Source organism: Gymnoscopelus microlampas (genome assembly GCF_963454915.1).
Source record: "Gymnoscopelus microlampas genome assembly, chromosome: 7".
Taxonomy (NCBI): domain Eukaryota; kingdom Metazoa; phylum Chordata; class Actinopteri; order Myctophiformes; family Myctophidae; genus Gymnoscopelus; species Gymnoscopelus microlampas.
The window spans coordinates 22,022,770-22,040,381 of record NC_139944.1 but is presented as its reverse complement, the minus strand read 5'-3'; the positions used below and the strand labels follow the sequence as shown (position 1 = coordinate 22,040,381).

General features: G+C 41.0%; 1 protein-coding gene across 1 annotated transcript in view; it reads right to left on the bottom strand.

The window, feature by feature from the left end:
• The window catches only part of kif5ab (kinesin family member 5A, b), a gene marked incomplete at both ends in the record, with an annotated part of 129,593 nt that overhangs the window by 31,609 nt on the left and 80,372 nt on the right, over window positions 1-17,612 (bottom strand). Inside the window, 5 exons of the mRNA XM_084061759.1 lie at window positions 1,593-1,781; window positions 4,125-4,271; window positions 11,188-11,394; window positions 12,813-12,881; window positions 14,827-15,050. Of these exons, the coding sequence (XP_083917885.1) occupies window positions 1,593-1,781; window positions 4,125-4,271; window positions 11,188-11,394; window positions 12,813-12,881; window positions 14,827-15,050 (836 nt within the window). The remainder of the gene's footprint in view (window positions 1-1,592; window positions 1,782-4,124; window positions 4,272-11,187; window positions 11,395-12,812; window positions 12,882-14,826; window positions 15,051-17,612) is intronic.

Genomic DNA, 17,612 nt, shown 5'->3' with positions numbered 1-17,612 from the left:
ACTCACCCCCTTATCCGAGAGATGAATGGTGGTCATTGTGGGGTATATAGGCTCTTTTTGACTATAAGAACTAAGTGAACTGTGCCATGAAACGTATTTCACAGGTTCTGGATTTGTTTCACATAATGGTTCTAAGAACCAAATTTGAGCCCAGCTCAGGAGGTAAGAACCCAGAACTTATACAGTACTTATTAAGTTGTATTACGCACCTCCCCTTCCAGGGAAGGTTCTTGGTTATAATGTAAACGTAAACAAAACACCATCACATAACTTCATGGGTTCTGGAAAGTTTCAGATCAGCAAAAGGACATAACACACAACAGATAATCAAGACCAAATGCTGCCATGTGATGAAAATAATCCACATAGTCTAGGTATAACTGAGCATGAGACATAACTTCACCACATTGGATGTCTCTGAATTCTCCTTTCTCACTTGTTCCATCCTAAAATGAAGATACCAACGACTTGCCACTGATATCACAACTACTGTAAGCAAGCATCATCTAGCGGAAATGCAGATGATCATCCATTAGCAGTTTCAATAAAACTGAAACAACTACTGTATTTGTCTCTCAAAATCCAGGCATTGTTAAAACAATCATTTGCAACCAGGCTTACACTGGCTGCTGTGAGATTTAAGCTAATAGAAAGATTCTTCTTTCTCCTTTGGCTCCAACTGGCGTAGCTATTTTCTGCCACTTTGTGAAAAACAAATCATATTTTTGTTGCAGATATACTGTATCCCTTGCCGGCTTAAAACTATACATTTTCTTCTAGGACACCTGCTATTAATCAAAGAATGTGTAAATATTATTTGTCACAACACCTTTATTTTGATCTGCGGAGCGGGAGTCAAATGCTTACGGCGGTCTGACATGATGTAGGTGTCATGGATTATTTAAACTTGCTTGTCAGACTGGCTCCTGTGGTGAGAGTTGATGGATGACACTTTAGCGCACGCAATAGGCTGCCTGCTCAATGCTTGGTAGCTGTCAGATTCACATCAGTCAATGGAGGAGTTCACCACACACGCACACACGAACACACACACACACGCACACACGAACACACACACACACACACACACACACACACACACACACACACACACACACACACACACACACACACACACACACACACACACACACACACACACAGTGTGTTACAGTTAAATAGCTCCGACTTTCATTTTTTGAATAATAATTATCGTGGTGCAGACCCCACTGATCTCATAGCAGGCTACGGCCATGTACCAAAAGTATAAATGTTTTGTTATTCTGCGTTATTGTGCTGACAACTCAGCGTGTTCAGGTTTTGGTACCCAGTATTGGCCAGGTAATTGTTTGGGTGAAATAGGCTCTCCCTCCACCACTCCATTCTGTAGGGGATCCTCTGTCTCTCTTTTTGTCTCTCTCCCGCTCTCCCTCTCTCACTCCCTCCCCTTCTTCTCCCTCTTCCTCTCTCTCTTTGTCTTTCTCTCTCTCGCTGATCGAGCTCTGATGTCACACACAACATCCCTGTACTACTTATGGTTGGTATATCTTTACTGGAGGTTCCTTCCTTCCGTCCATCCATCCATCCCTCACCTGGGAGATGAGGAGCTGACATGAGGAGAGCTCCCTGCCGGTCTCCTCCATCTTGCGGTGACACTCCATCTGCAGGTTCTCCAGGTAGCGGCAGCGCTTCACCATGGACTTCACCTCCGACTTGATCTTGCTGATGTAGAGACGGGCCACCGTGAACTCCTCCTCGATCGCCCCAGTAATCTCCTTGGGCTGGTAAAGGAAAGGAAGGAAGGTAAATAAATAGATAAATAGATAAAGAAAGAAAGAAAGAAAGAAAGAAAGTGCAGAGACACCCAAGTTTACCTTGAGGGATGATTTAAATACAGGCTAGGGGTGGAAGGAGAGAAATATCTGAAAGCCTTGTGGTGCTTTGTAAAAAACACACACATCCATTATGTTAATAGCATCATTTAACAGATGCTGTCACTGCGATTATCTGCGTAGGACGAAACCAACACATCAGTATCAATTTAAATGCAAAAGCTCAGACATGCCACTAGACCAACCCTACTGATAGACATTAAAATGTACCGTTCCTGCTTTTAACGGAGCCACTGAGATTTACAACATCAACATGCTGGGGCGGGCGTACATTAAGCAGGGAAACGCATAGCAAGCGGTTGTTTGAAGCTCCTTAGTAAGATTTGGTATGCATTTCTATAGCACCTTTATGCAAAGCGCCAATGTGCGTTTGCCCATTCACACACATTCACATGCATGGGCTGATGGCAAAATCTTATCTTTTGTCGCAGAGACAACAAAAGAACCCATATATCAGTGTGACATAAACTAGAGACACTCAAATGTATGCATACATTCACGTGCACTTGCACGAACACTCATACCCACAAGCACATACAGTATACAATGCATACACATACTGTACTGTCGCACGCGCACGCACGCACACGCGCACACACACACACACACACACACACACACACACACACACACACACACACACACACACACACTTCCTTACAGGGATGTCAATAATTATGATTTAATAAGATGGGTAATAAGAGACTATAATATTCTGTTCTATTTCTCTTTCATGTCTTTTAATTGGGGGCACTTTAATTAGATTTCCACTGTAGGGGATCCTATGTAGGGTAGTTATATACTGTAGCTGTATGTAGCTATACTGTATGTAAAGTGTCTTGTGACAACTTGTTCAGTACTACAAGACCTTCGGGCGCCGGCCTGCAAGTCGGGAATACATGCCCACCCATTTGTGCTATACTCATTTACCTGATGTAGTCATTGCCCATGTTGTCTGACATGTTTGGAGTCTCAGACTTATCCAGTGGTGTAATGGATTTCTTTTAGCTGGTGATAGGCTATTTTAATTATGTCAAGCTGCTCTGTCTTACAGTGACCGAGTTATGTCTAGTACAGACAGACAAACAGACACGTTTGGTGAATTGAATTGAATTGAATTGAATTGAATTGAATTGAGTATAGGGGCATTTGACATCAAGTCAGAGGTGCCTGCATGGGAGAAAAAGTTGGGGGACATAGTGGTGGGTGTGGCTAGACGTCATGAGGTTCACTGTCAGTTTTGGTGTAGCTCCGAAGAAGAGCAGGCAATAGCCTAATTGACTCCTCGGAATTTAATTAACTATAAGCACTTTAAAGTATTTTTAAGTGACAATTGTATCATGGATAAAGTCAGAATAAACAATGAACATAATACTAGAGCTCTTTGCAGGTCCAAAATGACAGACCCAAAGCCTAAATGACCCGTGAAAGTTGTTCCGAGATCCGAGTGGACCCGATTAATTTTTCTTTTCTTTAAGACGGACCCCTGAGGTTCGTTCCGAGATTCCATTTGTCCATTATTACAGACCTGACCTATTATATAGCATACATAATTAATTAGCAGCTACAGTATGTAGCAGCTAAAAATAAGATACAATAACATTAAAATTGCATGTTTTCACCTTGATGAAAATAAAATCCACACATCTGTGCGATCAATCATGATTCCATATTACTTTGATTCCATATTAATAATAGTTTGATGCGCTATGCTTGATTGATTGATTGAATAATTTACTAACAGTTTGCAAGGACAAGCACAGGGAAGTACAGTTCAATACAAGGTCTGTTAAGAGGATTTTAAGAGAGGAAAGCACTATGGCTTGTTTCCATTGGGGCCTTTGTACTCAATTCATCGGAAAATGCGCTCTCCTCTCTCCAAGTCACTGAACTTAAAGCAGGAGCAGCTTTACTGCCCCCGTACCGTATATTGCGCTGCTGTAATCTGATCCCAGGTCAGTCTAGACATAGCAGCACTTCACAGCTGGAGCGAGCCTGAGGGCATCAACTCCTTTCACACATTATAGCCAGCATAGAAAGATCAACAATCAAATTTGTGTATTAGCTTGTCTGGCACCTATAGTTGATAGTGAGAGAGCAAATGTGACCCCCCCTCCGCCAAAAACATGCTCACATGTCCATATGTGGGCATAATCTGGCCGCCCGTCCACCACAACTTGAACTTTATTATATAGAATATAGTATACCGGTATGTCTGGTTGAACCACTTACCAACTTCAGGTCTCCGTTTCCCAAGATGGTGCTGAACTCACTCAGGTCTTTCATCAGCCCCTTGAGAATCTCAGCGATGCGTTTCCTCTGGTGGCCACTCGCTTCCTGGATACGGGAAAGCTCTGCCTCCAATGCCATCAGGCGGGCCTGGAAGGGCGGGGGGGGGGGGGTGATCATTGGAGCCATAACAGGGAAAAAACAAGAGGAGAAAAGAAGAAGAAGAAGGAGAAGACAAAGTTTCAGAGGAAGGGGAGGAGAGGGATGTCGGGAGGAGAAAATAAAGAGGGATCGTTAAGAGCAGCCAGGAGAAGAAGGAGAGATTATAGGATACGTATTAACCCCTGACCTCACTCATATCCAAGAAATCTGAGGAGCAAAACATAATGGGCACTAAATGACAAATCAATAGACTATGAAGATAGAAGGGGAAGGAACACTGGCTTAGTGAAAGGGTCTGTGTAAGTGAAGCAAGAGACTTAACAACATCCTTTCTCCAACAATAGCTCTAACAGCTTGAATAGTGAAACACAGTGAACACAGTGAAAACGTTTACAGCTGGGCATTATCTACAATGATCTCCGTTACCTACTACCTCTTTGATCAAGCGTAGTCTTGATTTTTGTTTCTCAAAAATCTACAGAAAAGAAAGGCGAAATGCAATATCATCAAGGGACAAATCCTCTAAAATTAACATTTAATGGGAAATCCGCTTTGTGTACACAATGGCAAAGCCTAAGTTGGATACACTGTCTGCCCACCCCTAGCTGAGAAACCGCCCTCTTTCTTTCGTAATCTTGAATTTTAAAACCAAGCAGTCAAATTTTTATGGGTTTATGACACAGGATCATGTCCTGCGCTTTCATCAGTATTTTAAACGTCCCAGCAACTATTCCTTTCATTATCCTATATTAACCCGATATGCCCCTAGGCATATAATGGAGATCCGGTTGTCCAGAGCCACAGATCCGACCGCTATGGACATATGGTCATGTGCATATATGGCACTGACCGACTTCGACTTCAAACTCGGTTTGCGGACTCGGATATGCGGTTGTGTAGAACCGCCAATCCGACCGATATGTCTATATGGGCATATATGGATGTCCAGTTGCCTAGAACCGCAGATATATATATGCCCATATAGGGGGTATGGACATCAGGGATCACCATACTGTATATGGGCATAAAAGGGACACAGGTAGACAGACAGATATTTGTACCCGTCTGTCTTTGTCCCTTGTGTGCCCATATATTAGTATATGGGCACAAAGACAGACGGGTACAACGGGTACTCTGACAAAACCCCTGACACATTGGTCGGATCAGCAGTGCAACGTACTGTAGGTGTGAAGGCTGCATATCACTTTTCTTCCCTGATAGCCAGAATTGATATATATATATAAATAATATATATATATATATCATATAGCATTATTGTCTCATTCTTTGTTAGGTTTTATTATAAAATGATTGACTTATTACTTACTTACTGTGCTTATAATATTCTGATAGCAGCCTATACTAAGACATACCGTACATACGTACATTATAAAAGCAATTATGATTTTCGCTGTCTGGCTCTGGGTGATCACGCCAGCCTTTTAAAGCCCGAAAAGGTTGGCAACCTCTGAGCTAAGGCATACCTATTAAAATATCAATACAATTAGTGACACTCATTACAGTTTTAGTTGTCTGGCTCCCATGAAGAGTTGCTTGGGCCCAGATAGATGGATGGCCAGTGATCAAAGGAATAATTTACATCAGTGGTGTCTGAGATCAGACATTCATTTAAAAGCTGTTTGAAGTTGTTAAGAAGTAGAGCATCTGCAATCTGAAGGGACCATTATCACTTAAACTCAACCCAGTCACTATATTGTATATTCATTCCATTAACTCCAATCTGCTTGATCACTTTCTGGTTCAAGCTCATGTCATAGCATTAACTTAAAGTAACTAGCAGTAAGCAATTAATCAATGGCAATCAGTTGGCAAATTGGGTAAACTGGAGAAGGATGATGGTTAAAGCCAAATTTGTCAATATATACTGTGTGTGTGTGTACTGTATATAAATACTACTATAAATATTTTACAAATTACTAAGATTGATTTGTAGATGTGTAAAAGAAGAGATGGATTGCGGGACTGGTCACACGATCAATAGATGAATGGATTTATTATATGAAAGTGCTTTGAATGGACAGATGGATGAATTAAATAAAGGGGGCATTGACGGAAAAACGGATGAAAGGAAATATGAGTGATGACACCTCCAGCCTCTGGTATAACGATGAGGAGTATCCAGTCAGAGCGATGATGAAGACAACCGAGAAGGCAGAGTCGTAAAGGCAGTGATAAATGTACTGCTCTGTGGCAATTTTCTTTAGGCTACAGTTCACACTAAAATCCTCAATATTGCGTTATCCATTTGCAACTCCCAGAGTTAAATGAACAAACTTGTGGTTTAAAACATGAATACAACGTACAAAAACAAGGCACGGCACAATAGTGTCGAATCTGGTCCGCTTTGCTATGAGTGGAGGATTTGGACACAATGGGTCAGGCAGCCCCAAATTGGTTTGTGTAATGAGGCGTGTGCTCATCCTTTCTGTGATGCGTGTTCAGTGATGCACCTTGGCTGACCGCCAGCCAGCCAGCCGGCCCGCCCGGCCTCAGACAGAAGCCCATGGCAGCAGGTGAGAGGCCACAAAAGAAGGTGTTCAGCTGATGGATCTATAAAGCTATTTTGCCTTAGGGGGAGGTGATTCAGTGGAAGAGGTGGATTTAGGAGGGTTTAGCAAAGAGACGATAGAATTGCAGGCTCACTGGGCTGCTTCTGTCATTTCGTCTGGCTTCTGAGGGAGATGGAGGACAGACTGTCAGTGTGAAATAGATGATGAAATAGGGATGGGCCTTTAACAAAGTGAATAATGATGCCCTCTGGGGGCTCTGGTCCACTGGTCCACTTTCAATAGTCGTATTTCCTACAGTATTGTTTCTAGTTAAATTTCTCTCCATAATTAATACCTTTCAACATTCTCTCTTCTTTCTAAATTCCATTTGTTAAGCCTTCTGTATCTCACTGTCCTTCACCATCACCAGTGATTAGAAACTGCTGTGCCATAGATTAGGCAGCCTGTGTCCTGTGTTCCTCACTCACTAATTTCTAATGAAACAATAGTTTTTTTCTCACCTTGAAATGTGCAAAATAAATATTTGGGAACAACTGCCTTAACTTTCCAGTTTACAACTTTATAATAATTATATTATTTATTATAATTATAATAACATTCTGCTTAATTAGATAGTTTGCACAAAATTACATTTGAGAAAATCGTTGTCCAAAGTCCTATGTCTTGTTCTTTGGCATTTAGACATGGCATCATTTGATTTAGTACGTTTGGAATAATAATCAATTTATTAGGCATTTAAAAGGATGGTACACTACACACACATGGAGATGATTTTTGGGAGGACTTGAAGATCTCAAATCTTTCAAAGAACACATTTCATATAATCTAGGGTTGTCCGATATTGGCTTTTTTACCGATAACCGATATACCGATATTGTCCAACTCTTAATTACCGATACCGATATCAACCGATACCGATATATGCAGGGATTATTGTGATTAGGGTAAGCTCAAATTTCATATCACACACACCATATACAGTAAGAACTCCTGTAACTTATTTATAAAGGAGAAAAAAAAAAAAGAAAAAAAAAAAAAAAAAATGTTCAAAAACCGATACCGATATTTTCCCGATATAAATTTTTATGCTAATATCGGCCGATAATATCGGGAGGCCGATAAAATCGGACATCCCTAATATAATCACATTATCACTTTGTGGTAATAAAGTCCATTTCTTAGATGATTTCTTAGATGAAGAATGAGTTGATTTTCACTTTCTGCTGATTTCAAAAGGTTTGGACGATAGGATAAAAAGACATAGGCTAAGCACACATTGAGATCAGATCCAAACATTGGTCGTTCTTTTAAAGACATAAATGTCTCCATATTTTTAACCACTCTAGTTGACCGGAGTCCCCCAAGACTCTATACCAGGTACGTTAGTATTTCTATACACCAATACTCCTCAATGAAAGTGACGTTCTACAGGCTCACAACATGTCAACATTTTTGCCTTTCCTTCCTTTCCTTATTTTGGCCCAGAATAAGGACTCTAGGTTTCATGTGGTTAAAAAAACACAGACGTGGAAATATAGCGACACTTCAAAAAATTGAAATGCGAGACGGTTTTCTCAGATGCACGTTTTTCATTGCTACATCAGTTTCACGCGTTTCATCAGTGCAAAGACTTTGCTCTGAGTCACATAAAAGGATGGCAGATGGTAAGAAGATGGTAAAGGATGGTACATCAGAGCAAAGTCTTTGCTCTGATATAGCCTTCTGCTGAAACGTGTTAGCCGGATGTAGCAATAGAAAAAATGGGTATCTGAGCCAACAGTCTTGCAACAGTCTATTCTTTGGAGTGTGGCTATTTCCACCTCTACGTTGTCTGTCTGTCTGTCTGTCTGTGTCCACAGGCAGACAGACAATATAAACCTGAAAAATGCTGTAGTTCCCGCTACATTATGTGTCTCTAGGACCACATATTGCCATGATCACACACACACACACGCACGCACGCACGCACGCACGCACGCACACACACAGAGTCACAAGGTGAAAACAATACGGCCCCCTGCTGTGGCTGGTAATTAAAAACCTGAATAATGAGCATAAAAAGTGCTGTCAGGAATAATGATCAGATGTTTTGCTCAGACATTTTAAAATGTGAATGTGAACATGAGGTACTTTAAGTGCCCTGAGGTTGATGGGGCTTGAAGTTGAGACGTCTCCATTAAGACGAGGAGATAGAGAGACCTTGATTCTTAAACAAGACCGGGTTAAAACCTCAGTATAAGGCTGTACTTTTCTATATGTACGGAATTGTGGGCAATTTGTTAGAGGGATAGTCAGTGGTAATGCATTTTGTGAATTGATGGAAATTCCTGGATATACATTTGTTAGATAGATAGTCATTGGTACTATAGCAAGCACGATAAGTATAATTTGTACAATTCCACACCACAACTACAGTATAACAAAAACATCAGTGTGTATGCTCACATAATACATTGTTATAGTTATCGTGCTTGGTGTGGATGGCCTTTAACACATTGATTGCGTGCGTGCGTGCGTGCGTGCGCGCGTGCGTTGTGTATATTATATATTAAAAGACTGTGATACTGTTGATAATTGAGATATGAGCTGCCCGAGGGAACAATCATTTAGTGTTCACTGCCTATCGGTATGCAACTGGAATGGTGCTGAGTTGGCAGAAGGGCTTGAGCCCCGTGAGGCGAGCCCGAGTGAGGCAATGAAACGCCTACATCAGAGGGAAGAGCTGAGCCCACATGCAGCTAATGTACTGAAGAAGGCAGAAACGTTTGGCTGCACACAAAATGGCCATGACATTGTTTTCACATGTACAGTAAGAGAGATTGAAAATGTTCCTGAGTGCACATCATATCGAATTTCACTGGAAGGATTCAGGTTTTCCTCCAGGAAAAATCATAGCTTAGGTTGTAACTCCAGAAGGGGGACACATAGTATTCATATTGTGCACACTAGGGCTGCACAATCTGAACAAAATGTCATAAATCTATGGGTTCACACTCGTTATTTGATATTTTAAATGTAGCAACAATGAAAACTATTCTTCAAAAAACGGCATGCATATCAATAAGACTTAACAAAGTGCACTAATTTTGAATGCCGACCAGAAATCAAACTCTTACTTTTGTCCGACTTGATGAACGTGCTAAGCTTTGCAATGGTCACTGAAAATCATTGACCATTCGACCATCAGTACTGTTGTTTTGAGTCGGAACCAACTTCAATGGTAAGGTTATGGAAGGATTTGATTTGTTAAGCCTGCTTGCTTACCAAACCACCAGGCGCCGTCTTTTAGACAGTAATCCTTTATCAATGAGAGGTGAGCGAGCAGGTCCCGTGAAACTGTGCCCATGCCAGAGTTAATAATCTTGAACTTTTTTCTCTTCGACACACAGAGAAAAAGCAAGAGTTTGGAAAGGTAAAGAGTGGAATGAACTGAACTAGCTATTAAATACACTTGGAGAAGGCATGTATGTAGCTGGCTTTAGCTGTACATGCAGGGTGAGTGAGGACAATATGAATTGTACCGTCCACATCATTCCCTTTTGCGACGTTGTAGAAGATAACGATAGATAATGATTGTTCAGCCCTACACTATATGCTCTCCTTTGAGGTTATAATATAGTGATAATAATAATAAATGTATTTGTATAGCACCTTTCATGACATCAAATGCAGCCCAAAGTGCTTTACATAAAAAAACAAAATCATCAAAAGAAAAATAACACAATATTAAACTAGATTAAAAACAATAAGATCAAAAACATGATCAAGAACAAATTAAAAGGAGGCAAGATCACAATTAAAACAATACAAGAAAATAGCATGTAATCAACTAAAAGCAAGAGTAAAAAAGTGGGTCTTGAGCTAGCTTTTAAAGCTATCTATATGTAATGGGAGCTTGTTCCAGGCTGTTGGCACATAAAAGCAGAAAGCTTTTTTATAATTAATTTTTGGCACCTCGAGGAGGCCAGCACTAAATGACCTAAGGAGACGGGTTGGAACATATTTGGGCAGGCAATCAGAAAGGTGGGACGGTGCTAAACAATGAAGTGCCTTAAAAAACTATTAAAAGGATTTTAAAATCAATCCTAAAAGTTACCGGGAGCCAGTGTAAGGATGCTAAAACTAGAGTCATATGTTCTCTCATCTTGGTTTTTGTTAAAACTCTGGCTGCCGCATTCTGAACAAGTTGTAGTCTGTCAGTGCTTTTCATCTAAGACATATGATGGGTACAGTATATTTTACTGACAGTTAGTGACCAATTCAGTCTCTGTGTCAGACCGAATCCCTGGGTTATGACATGCAATGAGAGACACATTTAATCCTGCTGTGTTTTGACTAAAGCTTGTCCTCCAGCAATAGGACAAGCAACTCACCATTTTCCTAGCCAACTCCTCAGCGAGCAGCTTGTTCTGCATGCTCTTCTCCTCCACCTCCTGGCTCTTCTGGTCATAGTTGACCGCCAGCTCTTCCAGGGCCTGGAGCACCTCCTTCACCTCTGCCTTGGCATAGTCATTCTCTGTCTGCAGCCTGCCAAGCTCCGACTGGACCCTCTCGCTGTCCCCGCGAGACGAGGCTAAAAGCTGAAGGACAGCAAGAGAGCAGCCACACGGTAGCACTTAGCACCAAGGGAGAACCATGCTCTTCAAAAGCACGCAAAGATGAATGAATATTCGTGCTTGCGTGATGTGTGTGTGTGTGTGTGTGTGTGTGTGTGTGTGTGTGTGTGTGTGTGTGTGTGTGTGTGTGTGTGTGTGTGTGTGTGTGTGTGTGTGTGTGTGTACTCATACACAAACCGGGCCAAAGCCCTGCCAAAAGAAGACAGTAAGTAGGTATCTCGGCATCACTGTAAATGAGGGTCTCCCTCAATGATCTCTCCGAGAATTTTAAATAAAGATTGAATGAATGAAAAAGGTGGATTCTTCAATTGGATATGATTACAGTGTTGAAGTGTTCCTGGGGGCAAGACACTTAACCTCAAACTGCTCCCCTGGTGCTGTATTAATGGCATCCACATACTTCTCTTAGTAGATAGCATGGGTAAAGGACAAATTCTATGTGTGTGCAAATATACTCTAGCAATACCCAACAACAACTAAAAGGGGACACAAATTATTATTAATAATAATTCATATTGACCAACCGAGCCATATTACATGATTTGTGCCTGTATGTGTAGCCCACTATAGACCTTATGTCACACATACTGTACATGTGGATGCCATAAATATCCAGTATTGCATTATCCAAAGTGCTGGTACAGTATGTACTGCAGCCTACAGGCCCTCCCTGGCTATACCAACATGAAATGATGTTGTAAAAACTGAGATTATTTTCCATCAGTGCCTGTATACTGTACACACTGCCACAGGCCACTGTGGGACACTTTGTGGTACATTGATAAGTTGATGTCCAGATCCCTTTGTTTCTGTCTTCCTGTCTGTGAACCAAATATTAAAGATTTCTGAATAAAAATAAAAAATAAAAAATAAAAGTGTCTCTTGTCTTGTGTTCTTTGGCCTTCTCTAGGATCACAGGAATGTTCAATTTTATATGTATTTTTTAATTGCAGATTAATAGATAGCGGCAGATGCTAATTAACAAGTGATGCAGTATGAAATGCACATTGCCAGCCCTGATGATTAGGTATGGCCATTTACATATTTACCAGTTTCGACTCTGCCAGCATGTTCACTCCCACGTTCACTTTAGCACAAAACCCAACTTTGGACTGACCTTACTTAAACTTTTCAAACAGATTGTGTTGGTTTGGTTGTGTACTGTATAAGCTGCTAAACAGTTGTCAAGTTCAACTAAATAGGTTGGCATTAGCAAGACAAAACATAGGCCTCTCAAATGCCTTCTGGCAAATGAAAATGCATTGTTGTCCCCCAAGAACTCATCTATTGTGAAACAACATCACATTCACTGTTGTTTTCAGTGTGCGGTCTCCTTCACCATACAAACAAATATACATTAATATTAAACTAAGATCTTTTACCTCCTCCTGATCCAGCATCTGCTCCTTCAGCTTCTCCACCATCTGGCTCTGATGGTTAATCTCATCATCCTTCAATGATAAACACACACACAATGAGGAATTAGAATTCACACTGACAAAAGGTTGTATGTGCAAACAGGTCTGCCAAATACAATCATTCTGATTTTGATTCTTAACACCTAAATCCTACTGTATACTTTGATGATCGGGGTCCCCCGGGGGTCTGTACTTGGTCACCTCCTTTTTACCAAATCTCTCCACCAAAAATGCCAATCCCAAAGTGTGTTGCGTTACGTTGAGCTTGTAGATCTGCATTTTTTGCACAATGTTCTCCTGTTTTCACAGAATGTTTGCCTATTATGACATGCTCAGAATAGGGATGCTATGGTTCATGTGGTTGAAATACTATAAACCTATACACAAGAATATAGATATAGGCATACAGTATGCTGTTGTTACACACATCTAAAATTACTCCGATCCAGAGTTTTTCAGTCTGGTCTGGTCTACCCTTAAAAAATTGAAAAAGACAAAAAAAAGAAAAGATTGCAAAAAATATAATAAAATCCCCAGCCAATAAACATGTAAGATGCAATGTCAGCTACTACTGCGGGGGGTGCACCAAAAGAAAAAAAGAAAAGGGGAAAAAAAGTAATGTATGCATCCCCATGGATTGTGTGTGAACGTATGCTTGAATATAGTTACCAAAGCACTGTAATTGGGTAATAGGTTTGAAAAGAGCTTGTTTATTCAAACATTCATGAGAAACTACATTGCGGTATTGTTCCTGATACATTAAAGTGCACACAGCATTTAGACTAAAATGTACGCGTGGGTGTGTGTGTATGGGCAGGTTCCATATTGTAATAAGCTTCAGGCTAAGAATTTTAATATGTTGGTCTTGAACATTAGATCTTCCCAAATGACTTACTGTACATTCTGAATAAATCTGGGCAAATGTGTCTGCACCATGTGTATTCCTAATTTACAACCGGTATAATCTTAAGTGTTCATTTAACTCTGAGAGTGTAAGAATCAAATTAACACTGGATTTTACTATGCAAGCCAGTCCAGGTGTACCTTTGGATTTTGTGACAACAACACATTATTATAGCAATATACTGTATACAACTACAAAACATTATGAATAGTTTTTAAATGTACTACATCAGTATGTTTTTGCATACTCATCGCCTACTTTCACAAGCCACCATTGTACAACGAAGTACAATACACAATGCATCGCATTGAGTATTGCGATGCATTGTGTATTGTACAATACTACTATACTATACACAATGCATCGCAACGCATTGTGAGCTTGTACATAGATGGATCACCTGGGGGAGCTACAGTAATTGGCCTAGCGGTTAAGGCGCATACCACATGTGGGCTCTGATGTAGCCTGACAGCGAGTCATGGGTTCGATTCCCGAGCACGATGACCTTTGCTGTGTGTCACTCCCTGTCTCTCTCTACCCGTTTCCTGTCACTCTTCCACTGTACTATCCCATAAAGGCAGAAAAGCCTCAAAAATATCTTTAAATAGATGGATCGCCTATTTTAACAGGCCATGATTCTACAACGAAGTACAACACAGGGCTTAAGTGGTTAATCATATTAATCGATTTAGACGATTATTAAAAAAACCTGCTTCTCAATTATTCGATTATCCTACATGAGCAAGATTAAGTCAGTTAGAGGTTGTATGTCGCCGCTGTCGGGCAGAAACCTTGTATCTCCATATTTCAACTTTTTATGTTTTTTTCCCGTAAATGAATGCCCTACTGAGTGCCCTAATGAGTGTCCCACAAAAACAGTGAAAACAGCAGATCTACAAGATCACAGCACGTTGCATCACAACACACAGTGAGCTTTTAGATTGGCTATTTTCACTATTTTATTTCATTCCTTTAAAAAAAAAAAAAGGGGAACGGTTTCGGACATACAAGGTTTCCACCCCGACCACGACGATATATTTTCAGTTAATTGCACCAGCCCTGTCCATCCATCACCTTGTCATCCAGCTGCTTGTACAGCTTGCGTATCTCCTCCTCGTACTTCTGCCGCTCCTCCTCTGAGATGCGCACCACGATGGAGGAGTTGGGGGAGGTGGGGGAGGAGGGGCTGCAGATGTCCGCAGGCAGCTCCTTCTCCCCGGTTTCGGGGGCCGGGGGGCTGACCTCCTCCTCCTCCGTCGCCTCCGAACTCAGCTGCTCGACCTCGGGTTCATCCTCACCTACAAAAGAGGCACAAAACAGCTTGGTGGGTCAGACTCTACCGGTGTCAGGGTGGCCAGCGGAGCGGCGAAGAATGAGGAGTTAAGGGTTCGATTTGCTGGGGTGGGGGCGGCGGGAGAACAATGCCTCTGCTTTTGATATCCCTCCTCTGGTCATTAATTTTCATCACCGGTGGCGATATGTTCTATTCCCGCTTCTGGTCAGACTGAATTAAATACATGGATTTCCTTTTGGGAAATGTAGACTGTCTGATATGTTTGATATTTTTATATTTGTTTGATAGTATCACAATTTTATTAAACATTTTTGTTATTCAATTCAATCTTTATTTCAGACTCAGAGTCCATAAAACAATACATATGACAGTTGCTCATTGCTAAAACTCAGATAAAAGCAACGATATAAAACAAAACAAAACATAAAACATATAAAACAATAAGACAGTCCTTCTACAGCTGCTCACAGTCTGTAGAGGCTGTTTCGCCAATGTTTCCATATCATGGACGAGAACCTAGTGGAGCTCATGATAGGATTAATTAAAATCTTGATAACATGATTGTCAGACTCTTCAAGACGACATATGAATTTGTACATTAAGTTTCTTAGTAGGGCTTGACAGGTAGGTACCCCCAAGTTAACAAACAGCTGACTGGCACTGTGCCATCTTGGTACCCTCACCAGCAACCGTAGAGCATCATTATATGCTACTTTGAGTTTTTGCATGCTGCTAACCTTGTAATTACTCCATAGGTGAGCCGTATACAAAGGTGTACAGAAAGCTTTAAAAAGTGATACCTTGACATGTACAGAACATTTGTGAAATTTCCTCATTAGTATATTTGCCTGAGCATATAATTTGGATCTTTGTCTATTGATGTCTTTGTCATCTGTAAGATCATCAGAGATATAGTGACCAAGGTACTTAATCTCCCTGCACACAGATAGTATGTTGCTACTGAGAATAAAATTAGGGAATACAGCCCTTCTATCCTCTTTACTTCGTACAATCATGATGCTACTCTTTTTGGCATTATACTTAATATTGAATTCAATGCCATACTGCGAACACACCCTCAGAAGCTGTTGTAAGCCTGCACTGTACGGAGAAAAGATAATTAAATCATCCGCATACATAAGGTGGTTGACAACAGAGTCCCCTATGACACAACCAGTTTTACACAGGTTCAGATTCCTTGATAAATCGTCCATGTACAGTAGGGGAGATAAAATCCCCCCTTGCTTCACCCCATTATTTACATAGAAATGTTCAGACACAGTATTACCCCACTTCACCTGCATAGTCTTACTCACATTAACCCTGGCTTCCCTATTTTGGGAAAAGGGTTTTGTTTTCAAAAGTTCCCATTTTTATTATTATTAACAAAATAATAACATTAGCAGATATACAACCTCACAATGGGTCACACATTTTGTGACACTTTGTGAGATTGAAGATGGTCTATTTTTGCTATTTGTCCTAGGGCTTACATTCTTAAGAAAATGTCTCCCCCCCTGTTTTTTAAATTTATTTTTGTATAAATGTAACACTGGAGGTGGTACTGCGCCCCCAGCCCCTTCCACCCCCCAGATAAAAGGCACGGACATAAAGAAGCATAAAGCTTGGGGCGCTCGGGTGGGTCATCGCCGGGTGGGGGGTTGGGTACATCGACCACATGGTCCCATGGCGTGTGGCCCTGGTTCAGTTCCAGGCTGGGACCGGTGTCATGTGTCCTTCTCGTTCTCTCTACTATGCCATCTGAATGAAAGTAAAACTGACAAAAAAAGAAGAAGAATCTAGCTTCCTAATCAACAGCATGTACTTATATCATTATGATATTTTGTTGCTTGTTTTTTTTTTGTAAATTAATGCCTTACATCATTGTACAAATTCATTCTTTGAATAAAGTATATAAGGGGTCCTTCAGTGTGTTCCAGGGGGTCCCCAGCTAAACCATATTGAGCTTTATGGGTCTGTAACTCACAAAGTGTACAGATGGAATCAAATGGAACAGTAAGGTCCATTTGGTTCCATTTGATTCCAACCAAACTCTCTCAGAGCTAATGCATATCAAACTGGGGGTCCTTGATATTAAAATGGTTGAGAATCACTGTTCTAGCCTAAAGTGTGTAGATGTAATGACAGATAGGAATATTGTGTATTGTATATACTGTATGTACTGTACAACAGATGGTCCCATCCTCAGAGCATCCTTGAGACAAAGAGTGAGGCAGCAGCACATCAATTGGAGGTCAACAGCCCCCATCTATGGGACACCGTGGCCTGAGGAAGGCAATAGTACAGAGGGCAGACGAGGGCCAGCCATGTTGTCAAAATGATCCATTAGGAAATTAAATGCAATAAACTGGGAGTGAGATAAAGTCTAAGGGTGTGTGTGTGTGTGTGTGTGTGTGTGTGTGTGTGTGTGTGTGTGTGTGTGTGTGTGTGTGTGTGTGTGTGTGTGTGTGTGTGTGGGGGGGGGGGGGGGGGGGTCCGTGCACTACATCGGATTCATTGGAACACATTTTTTCCATTTTCTTCTGTAACAGTTTTGGACATACGA